The 15,947-nt window shown below is 45.1% G+C and overlaps 1 protein-coding gene across 2 annotated transcripts in view; it reads right to left on the bottom strand.

Annotated features, from left to right (window-relative positions):
• Window positions 1–844: 844 nt before the first annotated feature.
• The window catches only part of AVL9 (AVL9 cell migration associated), a 117,236-nt gene continuing 102,133 nt past the window's right edge, over window positions 845–15,947 (bottom strand). Inside the window, exons 14-16 of one of the 2 annotated variants that reach the window (XM_073549942.1) lie at window positions 1,797–1,850; window positions 1,625–1,701; window positions 845–1,498 (exon numbers count right to left, since the gene is read on the bottom strand). In XM_073549942.1, coding sequence (XP_073406043.1) covers window positions 1,392–1,498; window positions 1,625–1,701; window positions 1,797–1,850 — 238 coding nt within the window. In that variant the 3' untranslated portion in view covers window positions 845–1,391. Of the gene's footprint in view, window positions 1,499–1,612; window positions 1,702–1,796; window positions 1,851–15,947 lie in introns of both variants that reach the window. The other variant, XM_073549941.1, reaches the window with a different exon arrangement.

The following is a 15,947-nucleotide window of genomic DNA, read 5'->3' as shown; positions in this document are numbered from 1 at the left end:
CCTGCCATAGCATTTCACGTCAGTCAAATGTCGACGGATAGTTCGTGCTGACACCGATGCACCCTGAGCCTGCAGGACAGCTTGAATTTCTTTGGATCTTGATTGGGGCTGCTTATCCAACATCTAGACTATCCTGCGTTGCAACCTTTCATCAATTTTTCTCTGCCGTTCAGGGAGATTTACCGCAGTGACATGGGTTGCAAACTTCTTGATTATGTTGCACACCGTACACAAAGGAACATCTTTATCTGTGAAGATGGGCTTGTAACCTTGAGATTGATATTTTTCAACAATTTTGGTTCTCAAGTTCTCAAACAGTTCTCTTCTTTCTGTTACACCTGTTACTTTTTCTGTGTAGTTCCAATACACACAAAAGGAAATAAACATGCGTAATTGGAATAATTTTTTGAAAGAAATACTTCATTTTCTGGATGAATTTCAAGGGTGTCAACAATTTTGGCCATGACTGTATACGTGGATCCCATCATTACCCCATTTTAAAACTGAAGGAGGTAGATTGTGTGAACTTATATTGTTAACGAGACAACAGAAATATATATGATTGAAAAATGGATGAAAAACTTAAGAACAAAGTACGTGTTCCATGTTTCATCTATTTAATATGGATCCGTATGAACTTTCATGACCATGTCAGATTGGTAAAATGGATGAGGATAGGATATACTTTGAGACTTATGGACAGGAGAACAGATTTATTTTTACAATGCATGTCGCTATGGGTATGTATACTGCTCAAGAAGAAAAAGAAAAAAAAATAACATGGAGATGTTATATGGATGTGTCAATGTAGCCCGAGAAAGAAAAAAACAGACACAACAACAGATATATGGAAATAATTTTCATTCACCTTGTTTTTTGTGACTTGAATGGTACAATTGCTCCAGTCTCAAGTTGGGCGTACACTTTCCTACCAATCCCCTAACAAAAATACAATCTCAGCTTGGTCTAGTGCATATGTGTTTTCAGTGAAAAGGGAATGAAGACACTGACAAACATCTCACATGCTGAAATCCAATAGCCTGATCCATTTTCTTTCTGACATCTGATGGCAGGGTGAGACTTTGGATACCACCATAATCATTACTTGGATGTTGAGTCAAGACTAAATCGGCAGGTTTCACCAACAATCTATAGTGTATGGCCACTTTAAACCTGCATTCACATTTCCCTTCATTCATACTTCTAAGGACGGTATATTTTTTTATTTGCCAAAAAAAGAGTGGATCATAGTAGAAGGAAGGCAAATAGTAAAAATAGAATCCTCAAAAAGACTTTTACAGAGGTGAGAGGCCTAAGAAGAGCATACACGTGACTTATGCATAAAGCAATCCATAAAGGGAACAGATACAAAATCAACAACCGTCTATTATTCAGTGCTTCTCTTCCTGCTGTTCCTGGGTTGATGGCTGAGAGAAGGTAGAAAGCCAGGAGGACATTGCAGATTTTGCACTGATCAGTGCACCGCCAACTGACTGACCTACATAAACAGAATAAATAAGGGTCAATGCTCGTGACAAAGTTATGTTGATATTTATTTGCCCCGAGATGAATTGATACAAAGAAAAATGAACATCAAAATATTTTCTCATACCCACTGCTTTACCCGTCTGAACCATGTTACGGCTTGTGGTGACAACAGCATTGCCAAGCTTCTTTCCTCTTTCACTGTTCTGGACTGAGCTTTAAAATAACAGAGATGTTTATTTTTATTAATGCAGTCAATAGGGGTAATGGGTCTAAAACTAGTAAATGAAATCCAGAAAACCAGGGCTTACTGTGAAAGTCTTAGCTTTACATCTGATACACTATAATTGCCCTGGAATGGATGGCTGAAAGACAAGATGTTACAGGCAGATAAAAATTGGAGGCACAATACATTATTGGTGATGATAATGACAAACAAACATAGGTTCATCACGCAGTTACTCTTTTTGGGGGAACGGATTCAGAAACAATGAAAAGTGTGTCAGAATGGCTACATAATTCAGACAATGACATGAGCATTTTAGTTGTCAAACTTAAAGAGTCCAAGTGTATCCAACTGCCACCTGCCCACCCTGACAACTGCAGCATGTATTGAGCAGTGAGAGATCTCAGCAGAGCATCAACTGTCTTATTGCTTGCTACCCATCTTCACATACCATATCCTGGAGCAATCTCTCTCTCAAACATGCACCTGAGCAATTTCTTCCAGTGCTCCATTGCGCAGTTCTGATGCTCATGTGCCCATAATAGGTGTCCCAATGACGGAAGGACGCTGGGCAGCCCCATAAGCAGCAAGCTTAAATGCATTATGTGTTGACTTTTTTTAATCAAAGCAATCATTAGCATTATGTGTTGTTCTATGGGATTGGGGCAGACACTTTAGCCTTTCTTCCCAGTGGGCATCTATGAGCCTTGGGTGATCACAACTTTGTCCCAGGTTCACAGGAACATTCCTGATGGGTATCTTTCCACAATTCATACTCGCATGACTGCTTGCCAGGGCAGAGTAATGTAAAGAGGACCTGTCAGCATAATACTTCCCACGCAAATGTAATTATTCCCAGAAATGTATGAAGAAATTGACAAATGGATGGTAATTCCCCTTATCTAAGGAGTGAATAGCTACACAATAGAAGCTGACTGGACAGTGCCAGCCGGTGTAGGAACAAGTCACAACTGAAAAACGGAAACACCAGCTATTAATTTGTTCAAAAACTTCTTGTAGGAATAATAGAAGAGTGGCACAACGTAGCTTTATAAAACAGAATTGTCATGTCAGGGAAAATTACTAAAACAAGAATGTTATTCTTAAAAGAAGCCCTCCACTTCCGATTTGGTAAAAATCCGCATTCCCGAAGCATCAACGCATAGAATTTGCATACCACCATTTGTTACACTAAAAAGGCCAGGCAGTTAGATTTGTGGACACACTCCATGAACAAGGGAAATAGTAGACATCGGTTGTTAATTTATTCATGTTTTCAGGGGAATTAAAAAACAAAAAGCAGAACAAAGTATACATCTAAAAGGTATTTCGGAATAGTTTACAAATATTAACTTAACCCCTTAACGACCGCCGATATGCCTTTTAACGGCGGTAATTAAGGGTACTAAAACCACAGCGCCGTTAATTCACGGCGCTGTGATTTAAGTGAATAGCGCCCCCCCAGTGTCGGATTTTCTCCGGGGTCTCGGCTGCCAGGGGTAGCTGAGACCCCAGAGAACATGAATCGGTCGGTTTTTACCGACCCCCGCTTTTGCGATCGCCGTTATTAACCCTATAACGGCGACCGCAAAAAAAAAAAAAAGCCGCGATTTTACATTTAATTTCTCTCTCCTCTGATGTGATCGCACATCAGAGGAGAGAGAAATAGGGTCCCCGATCCCCCCCCCCCGGTACCTCTCCGTGGCCCTCCGTCCCCTCCCGGTGGTCCCACGTCCCGCCGGCATCCTCCGATGGGCGCCGCCATCTTGAAAATGGTGGGCGCATGCGCAGTGCGCCCGCCGGGAATCTGCCGGCTCCGGCTGGCAGATTCCATTCATTATTTTGATCACTATGATAAACGATCATAGTGATCAAAATAAAAAAAATAGTACATAACCCCCCCGTTTATCACTCCCTTATATAGGCCAATATAATGAAATAAAGAAAATATTTTTTTTTTCAGTTTTCCATTAGGGTTAGGGTAGGGTTAGGGCTAGGGCTAGGGTTGGGCTAGGGTTAGGGTTGGGCTAGGGTTAGGGTTGGGGCTAGGGTTAGGCTAGGGTTAGGGCTCGGGTCACGACTAGGGTTAGAATTAGGGTTAGGGCGAACTAGAATTAGGGTTAGAATTAGGATTAGGGCTGGGATTAGGGTTAGGGTTGGGATTAGGGTTAGAGGTGTGTTGGGGTTAGGGTTGGAGCAAGAATTGAGGGGTTTCCACTATTTGCCAACTTTGGGGGTCTAAAAATTGGGGTCTAAAAAATCACTTTTGTGGAAATAAAAAAAGACTTTTTATTTTCACGGCTCTGCGTTTATAAACTTTTGTGAAGCGTTGGGGGTTCAAAGTGCTCACCACACATCTAGATAAGTTCATTAGGGGGTCTAATTTCCAAAATGGGGTCACTTGTGGGGGGTTTCCACTGTTTAGGCCCATCAGGGGCTCTGCAAGCGCAACATGATGCCCGCAGACCATTCCATCAAAGTCTGCATTCCAAAATGGCACTCCTTCCCTTCCGAGCTCTCCCATGCGCCCAAACAGTGGTTCCCCCCCACATATGGGGTATCGGCGTACTCAGGACAAATCGCATAACAACTGTGCGGGTATGATTTCTCCTGTTACCCTTGTAAAAATAAAAATTTGGGGGCGAAAATATCATTTTTGTGGAAAAAAAATGGATTTTTTAATTTCACGGCTCTACGTTATAAACTTCTGTGAAGCACTTGAAGGTTCAAAGTGCTCACCACACATCTAGATAAGTTCCTTAATGGGTCTAGTTTCCAAAATGGGGTCACTTGTGGGGGGTTTCCACTGTTTAGGCCCATCAGGGGCTCTGCAAGCGCAACATGATGTCCGCAGACCATTCCATCAAAGTCTGCATTCCAAAATGGCACTCCTTCCCTTCCGAGCTCTCCCATGCGCCCAAACAGTGGTTCCCCCCCACATATGGGGTATCGGCGTACTCAGGACAAATCGCATAACAACTGTGCGGGTATGATTTCTCCTGTTACCCTTGTAAAAAATAAAAATTTGGGGGCGAAAAGATCATCTTTGTGGAAAAAAATAGATTTCTTATTTTCACGGCTCTACGTTATAAACTTCTGTGAAGCCCTTGGGGGTTCAAAGTGCTCACCACACATCTAGATAAGTTCCTTAATGGGTCTAGTTTCCAAAATGGGGTCACTTGTTGGAGGTTTCCACTGTTTAGGCACATTAAGGGCTCTCCGAACGCAACATGGCATCTGATCTCAATTCCAGCCAATTCTGCGTTGAAAAAGTCAAACGGCGCTCCATCCCTTGCGAGCTCTTCCATGTGCTGAAATAGTGGTTTACCCCCACATATAGGGTATCGGCGTATTCAGGAGAAATTGTACAACAAATTTTGTGGTTGATTTTCTCTTTTAACACTTGTGAAAATAAAAAAAAATTGGTTCTGAAGTAAATTTTTTGCAAAAAAAAGTTAAATATTAATTTTTTCCTTCCACATTGCTTTAGTTCCTGTGAAGCACTTAAAGGGTTAATAAACTTCTTGAATGTGGTTTTGAGCACCTTGAGGGGTCTAGTGTTTAGAATGGTGCCACTTTTGCGTATTTTCTGTCATGTACACCCCTCAAAATGACTTTCAATATGATGTGGTCCCTAAAAAAAATGGTTTTGTAAATTTTGTTGTAAAAATGAGAAATCGCTGGTCAACTTTTAACCCTTATAACTTCCTAACAAAAAAAATTTTGCTTCCAAAATTGTGCTGATGTAAAGTAGACATGTGGGAAATGTTATTTATTAAGAAATTTGTGTGACACATCTCTCTGATTTGAGGGCATAAAAATGTAAAGTTTTAAAATTGCAAAATTTTAAAAATTTTCGCCATATTTCCATTTTTTTCATAAATAAACACAAGACTTATCGAAGAAATTTTACCACTAATATGAAGTACAATATGTCACGAAAAAACAGTCTTAGAATCAGCGGGATCCATTAAAGCGTTCCAGAGTTATAACCTCAAAGGGACAGTGGTCAGAATTGTAAAAATTGGCCTGGTCATTAAGCTGCAAACTGGCTCTGTCGCTAAGGGGTTAAAGGGTATTTTGGTTTCAGCAAACATGGTATTTTTTAGATAAAGTTATGATCCTTTGCTAGGTGAAGAGAATGGGGCATCAGACTGTGCTGCTCGCCTGTCAGGATAATGTACCAGAGGAGTCCAAGTGGATGTAATAGAAAATAGACTTTATTTCTACGTGTTTCGTGGTGATCACACCACTTCCTCAGGACAGTCTATACACATGTGATCACCACGAAACGCGTAGAAATAAAGTCTATTTTCTATTACATCCACTTGGACTCCTCTGGTACAGCATCCTGACAGGCGTGCAGCACAGTCTGATGCCCCTTTCTCTTCACCTAGCAACAGATCATCACATCGGGGATTCCAGCAGCCGCCAATGCTAAATGCAGTGGTTGTGCCTCATACAACCATAATAGGTGAGTGAATTTGATTATCCCTCACGAATATTCCTTTTATCTCGGATAAGACCCTATGTGCGCGCTATATTCCTTCTAGGTACATTAGATAAAGTTATGCAATTTACTAATATACTTTCTTTATAAAGTGCAGGAAGGAAGCAGAAATTTTGAAAACCTTGGGAAATTTGTAAACAACTTTTATTGGTTACATCCAGGGCATAATAATAATCTGTCTTGGTCACATGACTGACACGCAGGTGCTGTAAAGATTAAAAAAGATTAACAGATTAAAAGTTGTTGTAGAGCAACCAATGCCCCGTCTTGTACCGAGCAGCGCAGATCACATGTGAATCGCTCAACAGTAAATAAAAGCATTAAGAATAGTGATGAGCGAATTTGTTAGGAAAACGATTACCAAACAAATTCGGCACGAATATGGCACTTTCGGATTTGTGATCGGAAACCTGTGCAAAATTTTATAAAATCAGTAATATTTGGTAAAAGTGAGGAAAAATATTTGCGTTGCCACAAAAATACTTTCAGCACTTTAGCAACAATAATGATGGTGTATGATGAGCGTTTTGTAACGTGTTTGATGAGGGGAGGTGGTTTTCAGAGCCCAGAGGCGCGGCGTTCTTGCAACTACAGCACAGCAGTCATTTTTTTCGTGCGGTCGCCACACACATCAAATCGCTGCATGCAAACGCATCCGCATACAACACATGTCCCTGCGTACCCACCCAATGTTAACCCCTTCATGAACCAGCCTATTTTGACCTTAATGACCAGGCCATTTTTTGCAAATCTGACCAGTGTCCCTTTATGAGGTAATAACTCAGGAACGCTTCAACGGATCCTAGCGATTCTGACAATGTTTTTTCGTGACATATTGGGCTTCATGTTAGTGGTAAATTTAGGTCAATAATTTTTACCTTTGTGAAAAAAACAGAAATTTGGAGAAAATTGAGAATTTCGCAATTTTCAAATTTTGAATTTTTATTCTGTTAAACCAGAGAGTTATGTGACATAAAATAGTTAATAAATAACATTTCCCACATGTCCACTTTACATCAGCACAATTTTGGAAACAAATTTTTTTGTTAGGAAGTTATAAGGGTTAAAATTTGACCAGCAATTTCTCATTTTTACAACAAAATTTACAAAACAATTATTTTTAGGGACCACCTCACATTTGAAGTCACTTTGAGGGGTCTATATGGCAGAAAATACCCAAAAGTGACACCATTCTAAAAACTGCACCCCTCAAGCTACTCAAAACTACATTCAAGAAGATTATTAACCCTTCAGGTGCTTCAATGTGGAAGGAAAAAATGGATATTTTAATTTTTCCAACAAAAATTTTCTTTTAGCATCAATTTTTTCATTTTCACATACGCAACAGGATAAAATGGATCGAAAAATTTGTTGTGCAATTTCTCCTGAGTACACCGATACCTCATATGTGGTCATAAACCACTGGGGGCACGGCAGGGCTCAGAAGGGAAGGAGCGCCATTTGACTTTTTGAATGGAAAATTAGCTCCAATCGTTAGCAGACACTATGTCGCATTTGGAGAGCCCCTGTGTGCCTAAACATTGGAGCTCCCCCACAAGTGACCCCATTTTGGAAAATAGACCCCCCAAGGAACTTATCTAGATGCGTAGTGAGCACTTTGAGCCCCTAGTGCTTCACAAATTGATCCGTAAAAAAAAGTTCTTTTTTTTTTTTTTTTTTTCACAAAAATTTTCTTTTAGCCTCCGTTTTTTCATTTTCACATGGGCAACAGGATAAAATGGATCGAAAAATTTGTTGTGCAATTTCTCCTGAGTACACCGATACCTCATATGTGGTCATAAACCACTGTTTGGGGGCACGGCATGACTTTTTCAATGGAAAATTAGCTCCAATCGTTAGCGGACACTATATCGCGTTTGGAGAGCCCCGTGTGCCTAAACAGTGAAAAAACCCCACAAGCGACACCATTTTGGAAACTAGACCCCTTAAGGAACTTATCATTTTGAACCCCCAAGTGCTTCACAGAAGTTTATAACGCAGAGCAGTGAAAAGAAAACACCAAGGTTACTTACCGGTAGCCGGTTTTTCCGGAGCCCATGACGGCACACATGAGAGAGGGGATCCGCCCAGGAACCCTACTGAAGATAAAAGGGCGGTACCTCTCCCTCGCTTCAGTTGGTTTACAGAGCATGAGAGGCCCCCCAGGTTAGTACACATGGTAAAACTATCACCACATTATATCTAACTAAAAAAACACCCAAACTATAGTGCACACCAAAGGAGTGAAAAGGGGGGGAATATACAGGTGCCGTCATGGGCTCCAGAAAAACCGGCTACCGGTAAGTAACCTTGGTGTTTTCCCGTCTCCCATGACGGCACACATGAGAGACTTTTGTAGAATAAGACACCTTAGGGAGGGACCACCGCTTGCAGCACCCTTCTACCAAAGGTTAGGTCAGTAGAGGAAGACAGATCAAGTCGGTAGTGCTTAAAAAAGGTCGAAGGTGAGGACCAAGTAGCGGCTTTACAAATTTGTTCAATTGATACCTCAGCCTTCTCTGCCCAGGAGGTAGCCACGGCTCTGGTGGAGTGAGCCTTGATGCCTTCTGGAACCGGAGCGCCACTTGCGGAGTAGGATAACATAATGGCCTCCCTGATCCATCTGGCAATGGTACTCTTAGCTACCCCGTGCCCTTTTCTACTACCCTGAAAGGCTACAAAAAGGGACTGATCTTTCCTCCACTGACTAGTTACTGACATATATTGTAATATGGCTCTTCTTACATCTAATGTATGGAACTTTTGCTCCCCAGGGTTTCTAGGATTGTTACAGAACGATGGCAAGGAGATCTCCTGAGTCCTGTGAAACTTTTGGACTACCTTGGGGAGATAGGCCGGGTCTGGTCTTAGAACCACTCGGTCCTCCAATATCTGTGTATATGGAGAACATATAGACAGAGCTTGAAGGTCGCTGACTCTTCGGGCTGATGTTAAGGCTACCAGTAAGACAGTTTTAAGTTTAAGTAGCTTTGTGACAGCTCTAGTAGTGGTTCAAAGGGGTCTTTGGTTAAAGCCTCTAAGACTAGGTTGAGGTCCCAGGGTGGTATCTTTGGGATAATGACCGGCCTTGACCTGCCACAGGACTTTATGAATCGGGACACCCACCTATTGGCTGCTAAGTTGCAGTTATATAGGGCCCCCAAAGCGGAGACTTGAACTTTGAGTGTATTAGTGGCTAACCCCAGTTGTAGCCCCGACTGTAAGAACTCTAGGATAGGTCCCACTGGCGCTACATCCCCCAAGGGTTCCCCCAGGAAGTCTAGGAACTTTTTCCACGTTCTACCGTAGATTTGGGATGTTATAGGTTTCCTACTTTTCAACAGGGTGGAGACTAACCCTGGAGAGAATCCCTGGCGACTCAGTAGCGCCCTCTCAAATTCCAGGCTGCTAGATGGAAGCCCTTCACCTGAGAGTGGACCACTGGTCCCTGGGAAAGCAGGTCTGGAATCTCCGGTAGTATCCATGGATCTGTCACTGACATGAGCCTCAGAAGGGAGAACCAAGGCCTTCTCGGCCAGAATGGAGCTATAAGAATTATTCTCGCTCGATCCTCCCTGATTTTCCTGACCACTACTGGGATCATTGTTATCAGGGGAAATGCATAGGCCAGGATGAACTTCCAGGGTATTTGTAGGGCATCTACTGCGAAGGGGTTTTCCCTTGGGTTTAGTGAGCAGAACTTCCTGACCTTCCGGTTCTGTGCGGTAGCGAACAGGTCTATTTCTGGTTTGCCCCAGGCCTGAACTATTTGTTGGAAGACTTGGGGGTTTAGGGACCATTCCCCTTGTCTTAGATGCCTGCGACTCAGGAAGTCTGCTTGTATATTTTCTGCCCCCTTTATGTGCAGTGCTGTGATGGATAACAGATGTTGTTCTGCTAGCTGGAAGAGTAGATCTGATATTTGCATGAGGCCCCGAGATCTCGTTCCCCCCTGATGATTGATGTAGGCTACTACTGCCTGATTGTCCGTCATGACCCGGGTGTGGCGGCCCCGAAGTAAGGGAAGGAAATGTTTCACGGCTTTTTCCACTGCCCATAGTTCTTTTACATTTGAACCGTGATCCCTTTCTAGCGAGGACCAGGTCCCCTGTATTGTGTGGGATCTCAGCTGTGCTCCCCATCCTGTGGCACTCGCGTCTGTCGTAATGATGTCCTCGACTGGTTTTTGCCACGGGACACCGGCTGTTACATTCTTCTCTACAGTCCACCAGAGCAGGGAATCTCTTACAGCCACTGAGAGACATAGTTTGCCTTCTAAATGCCCTTTTAATTGTTTCTGTGCTCACAGAACCTCCCACTGTAGTTGCCTTAAGTGGCACTGTGCCCAAGCTACTGCGGGTATGCATGATGTCAGTGAGCCTAAAAGGGACATTGCGTTCCTCAGTGTCATATTTGGCCTTTGTATTGCCGTGCGAGCTAGGCCTCTTATCTTGGTCACTTTGCCCTCTGGTAGGAGGCAGCGTTGTTGCTCGGAGTCCAATATCAATCCTAGGAAGGATTGCTCTTTTACTGGGGTTATCCTTGACTTGGGGATGTTTACTATCCATCCTAGTCCTACTAGAATTCCTATCACTTCCTTCACTTGATGTGTGCAGTGGGCCTCCGACCTCCCTATTACCAGAAAGTCTTCTAAAGTATGGGACGATCACTATGTCCCTGGATCGCAGAAAAGACATTACTTCGGCCATCACTTTGGTGAATACTCTGGGGGCTGTAGACAGGCCAAACGGATGGGCTGCGTATTGGTAGTGTCTCACCTGCCCCTGGACATAGAGCGCTACTCTCAAATATCTCTGATACTCCCGATGGATTGGGATGTGATAGTAGGCATCTTTTAAGTCTATCACTGCCATGAGGCAATGCTGGAACAGAATCTTTGTGGCCGTGTTGATTGACTCCATTTTGAAGGAGCAATTGTCTATCCACTGATTGAGTCTCCTCAGGTTGACAATGGTTCTCCAAGAGCCGTCTGGTTTTTGCATTAAGAAGAGGGGGGAGTAGAACCCCCTTCCTTCCTCTTGCACTGGAACTTCCAGTAGGACTTGTTTTTTCACTAGTCCCAAGACTTCCGTCTCCAGGGCCAGCTGTTGCTCTTGGGCTTTCCTTCTGGGTGTTATTATGAAGGTATGCCTGGGCGGACGGATGAATTTTATTTTTAAACCGTCCCTGATTATATTTAGGACCCATGTACTGGGGGAGATATTTGCCCAGGCGGAAAGGAAGAGAGAAAGCCTTCCCCCTACCTCCGGCCCAATGTCATTGGGGAGATTTTTTGGAGGAAGTGGAGGGCCCTTTAAACATATAGCCCGATCCTCTTTTTTCTTTAAAGTCCCAGCTTTTTCTATCTCCCGGGGGACGACCCCTGTTAAATCTCCTTCTCCGAAAGGGCTGCTTTTTAGGTTCTCCCGGAAATCGGGGAAAGCTTTTCTTCCTATCCCCCGCATGTTCCAAAATCTCTTCTAGTTTTTTCCCGAAGAGGAATTGGCCATCACATGGAATGGAACACAACTTATGCTTAGAGGGCAAATCTCCGGGACACCCTTTAAGCCAAAGGGCTCGTCTTGCCGCATTTGACAGGCTTGCTGCTCTAGCTGTCAATCTTGCGGAGTCTGCAGAGGAGTCTGCCAGGAAAGCCACTGCTCCGCGCACCAGTGTCAGATTAGCTAGAATTTCGTCTCTAGGAACTCTATCCTTGATCTGGTCCTCTATTTGTTGCAGCCAGACCATGAGGGCACGAGCGGTACAGGCACCGGCTATTGCTGGCTTCAATCCCACTGCTGAAGCTTCCCAGATGTGCTTCAGAAACCCATCTGCTTTCTTATCAAGCGGGTCTTTCAACACGCCAGAATCTTCTAATGGTAGGGATACCCTTTTCTGAGGATCTGGCTACAGCCCCATCAATTTTTGTGACTTTTTCCCAGGTTTCTGAGTCCTTCTGGTCAAAAGGGTACCTCCTCTTTGATGTGGAAGGTAAGCCCCCTAACCGCTCCGTCTTTTTCCATTCCCTGTCAATTAGTGCTTTTATTTTATCATTTACAGGGAAGGTACGTTTCCGCTTTTCCTCCAGTCCTCCAAACATTACATCCTCTAATGACTTGGGAGTTTTTTCCTCTTTAAGGTCCATTGTAGCTCTAATGGCTTTCACCAGCTTTTCCACGTCCTCCGTTGGGAAACATGGACGGCCGCCTATATCGCTGTCCGAAGAGGATTCTGAGGTCTGAATAGAGGAAGAGGAGGTGGAGGGGGACAAAGATCTATCCCGCCCCTTCTGCCTTGGCGAGGCTTCTGAACCGGAGCTCCTTCTACGGTTTCTTTTCTTTTTAAGGGCTGCCTTTAGGGAACCTTTCACCTCCTGATGTATTAACTCCTTCAGACTAGTCACCAAATCAGGGGTCTCCTCCTGTATAGTCCTGTTTATACAGTCAGCGCAGAGATTTTTCTGCCACTGATCTGCCAGCGGGTTTTTACATAGGGCGCATTCTCTATTTTTGGTTTTGCTGCTGGCCTTTCTCGCCTCCTAGTGATCAAACAGAGAAAATGGAACCCCGTTACCATAAGGGTGACATTCACGTAGATCACTCACCACCGCTGTCAACCAGGGGTACCGATCTCGGAGGCTCCTCAGATGCACTCGTGACGTTTCTCCTGGACGTCCCAGAGTCATGCCGGTTGCGCTTATGACTGCCGCTCCCACCACTTGAGCGACTGCTCCTGGTATGCTGGCGGCTCGGCCTGGCATCTGGCGAGGTCTTGCTGCTGACGCTGCTGCTGACGATGCTCGTCTTGCCCCACTTCCATCCTGAAGCCTTGGGCATGAGTGCGTCTTCTGTGGTCATCCCCCTTTTGTAAGGGGGATCCACTGCACTCTCCGCCTCCTCCGGTTACCCCCACAGCCCCCCCCCCCCGCCATGCTGCCGGGATCTCTCTCCAACGGTAGGCGTTGATTACCATGGGCGCCACCATCTTGGATTGCCGGCGCCGCCTCCCGACGTCACGCGGGCACGCCCCTTTCCCAGCGTGCCCTGCGCGTGACGTCAGAGTAGCGCGACCCAGAAGCGGCCGCTCCCTCAACGCTCCTGCGCTGTTCCAGAATAGGGAACTCCTATGGACCGGCAGAGGGGGAGAGGGTGGCGCGGCAGCCACGGCAGAGCCCCAGGACCCCAGCCGTGCTGCTCCTGCGCCCGCTCGGACGCTGAGCCCCGGAGGACCCACGGACGGCGCTTCCTCAATGCCGACGCCCAGCGCTCAGGAGCCCAGCCTGATCTTCTACGCCGGCACGGGAGAGGGGCAGGTAAGTGTGACCTGCTGTCTTCAGTTCACACGGGTCCCTGTCAGGACAGGAAACCCAACTGAAGCGAGGGAGAGGTACCGCCCTTTTATCTTCAGTAGGGTTCCTGTCCTGGCTGGGCGGATCCCCTCTCTCATGTGTGCCGTCATGGGAGACGGGAAAAAATCATTTTTTTTCCTCAAAAATTATTTTTTAGTCAACATTTTTATTTTCACAAGGAACAGGAGAAATTGGACCACAAAAGTTGTTGTGTTATTTGTCCTGAGTACATCGACACCTCATATGTAGGGGGAAACCAGTTTGGGCGCATTGGAGAGCTCTGAAGGGAAGGAGAGCCATTTTGGAATGCAGACTTTGATGGAATGCTCTGCGGGCGTCATGTTGCGTTTGCAGAGCCCCTGATGTGCCTAAACAGTAGAAACCCCCAACAAGTGACCCCATTTTGGAAACTCGACTTCCCCCCCCCCCAAGGAGCTTATCTAGATGTGTGGTGAGCACTTTCAACCCCCATGTGGTTCACAGAAGTTTATAAACGCAGAGCCGTGAAACTAAAAAATCATTTGATTTTCCTCAAAAATGATTTTTTTAGCCCGCTATTTATTTTCCCAAGGGTAACAGGAGAAATTGGACCCCAAATGTTGTTGTCCAGTTTGTCCTGAGTATGCTGGTACCCCATATATGGGGGGAACCACTGTTTCGGCGCATGGCAGGGCTCAGAAGGGAAGGAGCGCCATTTGACTTTTTGAATGGAAAATTAGCTCCAATCGTTAGCCTACACTATGCCGTGTTTGGAGAGCCCTTGTGTGCCTAAACTTTGGAGCTCCTCCACAAATGACCCCATTTTGGAAACTAGACCCCCCATGGAACTTATCTAGATGTGTGGTGAGCATTTTGAACCCCCAAGTGCTTCACAGAAGTTTACAACGCAGCGCCGTGAAAATAAAAAATCATTTTTTTTCCCCTCAAAAAAAGATTTTTAGCGCGCAATTTTTTATTTTCACAAGGGTAACAGGAGAAATTGGACCACAAAAGTTGTTATGCAGTTTGTCCTGAGTACGCTGGTACCCCATATGTGGGGGGACTACTGTTTTGGCACACGTTGGGGCTCGGAAGGGAAGTAGTGACGTTTTGAAATGCTGACTTGATGGAATGGTCTGCGGGCGTCATGTTACATTTGCAGAGCCCCTGATGTGCCTATACAGTAGAAACTCCCCACAAGTGACCCCATTTGGAAACTAGACCGCCCAAGGAACTTATCGAGATGTGTGGTGAGCACTTTGAACCCCCAAGTGCTTCACAGAAGTTTATAACGCAGAGCCGTGAAAATAAAAAATCATTTTTTTTTTCCACAAAAATAATTTTTTTAGCCCCCAATTTTTTATTTTCCCAATGGTAACAGGAGAAGTTAGACCCCCAAAGTTGTTGTGCAATTTTTCCTGAGTACGCTGATACCCCATACGTGGGGGTAAACCACTGTTTGGGCACACGTCGGGGCTCGGAATACTTTTTGAACGCAAAATTGGCTGTAATCAATGGTGGCGCCATGTTGCGTTTGGAGACCCCTTGATGTGCCTAAATAATGGAAACCCCTCAATTCTAACTCCAACTCTAACCCCAACACCCCCTAACCATAACCCTAACCACAACCCTAACCCCAACACACCCCTAATCCTAAACACAAGCCTAACCCTACTCCCAACCCCAACCCACCCCTAACCTTAACCCCAATTCCAACCCTAACCCTAATGGAAAAATAAAAATATTTTCATTATTTTATTATTTGTCCCTACCTATGGGGATAAGAGGGGTTTATTTACTTTTTTTTAATTTTGATCACTGTGAGAGTTTAATCACAGTGATCAAAATGAATGAATGGAATCTGCCAGCTGGCAAGATTCGACGGGCACACAGGGCATGCGCCCGCCATTTTGCAAGATGTCGGTGCCCATGAACGATCCCGGAGTGACACCGGGACAGACACAGGGTCATAGGAGGTACCGGGGGAGAGGGGGTGATCGGAAGGCGGGGGGAGCGGTGGGAAGGAGCAGGCGAGCAGATGCTGACGGTGGCAGCAGATCGCCGCTGTCAGTCGGTGGCGGGGGCTGGTCGCCCCGTCAGTTCGTGGAAGGGTCGGATTGAGGTCTCCAGCCATGGCCGTTGATATTGCAGCATCGGCCATGGCTGGATTGTAATATTTCACCAAATTTAATTGGTGAAATATTACAAATCACTCTGATTGGCTATTAAAAGTGTAACAGCCAATCAGAGCTAAGCCACCCACAAAGGGTCCTGTACCTGCGGGTCAGGTGACCTTTCAGTGACCCCGGTCACCCAACCCGCAAGGGGGCTATCAATTCATGACGCCACATAGGCGTCATAGGTCGGATTGGCACCGTCTTTCATGACGCCTACGTGGC

This window comes from Dendrobates tinctorius, unplaced genomic scaffold (assembly GCF_039654945.1).
Source record: "Dendrobates tinctorius isolate UK_male_01 unplaced genomic scaffold, ASM3965494v1 ptg000162l, whole genome shotgun sequence".
Lineage (NCBI taxonomy): Eukaryota > Metazoa > Chordata > Amphibia > Anura > Dendrobatidae > Dendrobates > Dendrobates tinctorius.
The sequence above is the reverse complement of the archived record's forward strand: the minus strand, read 5'-3'. Positions and strand labels throughout refer to the sequence as shown.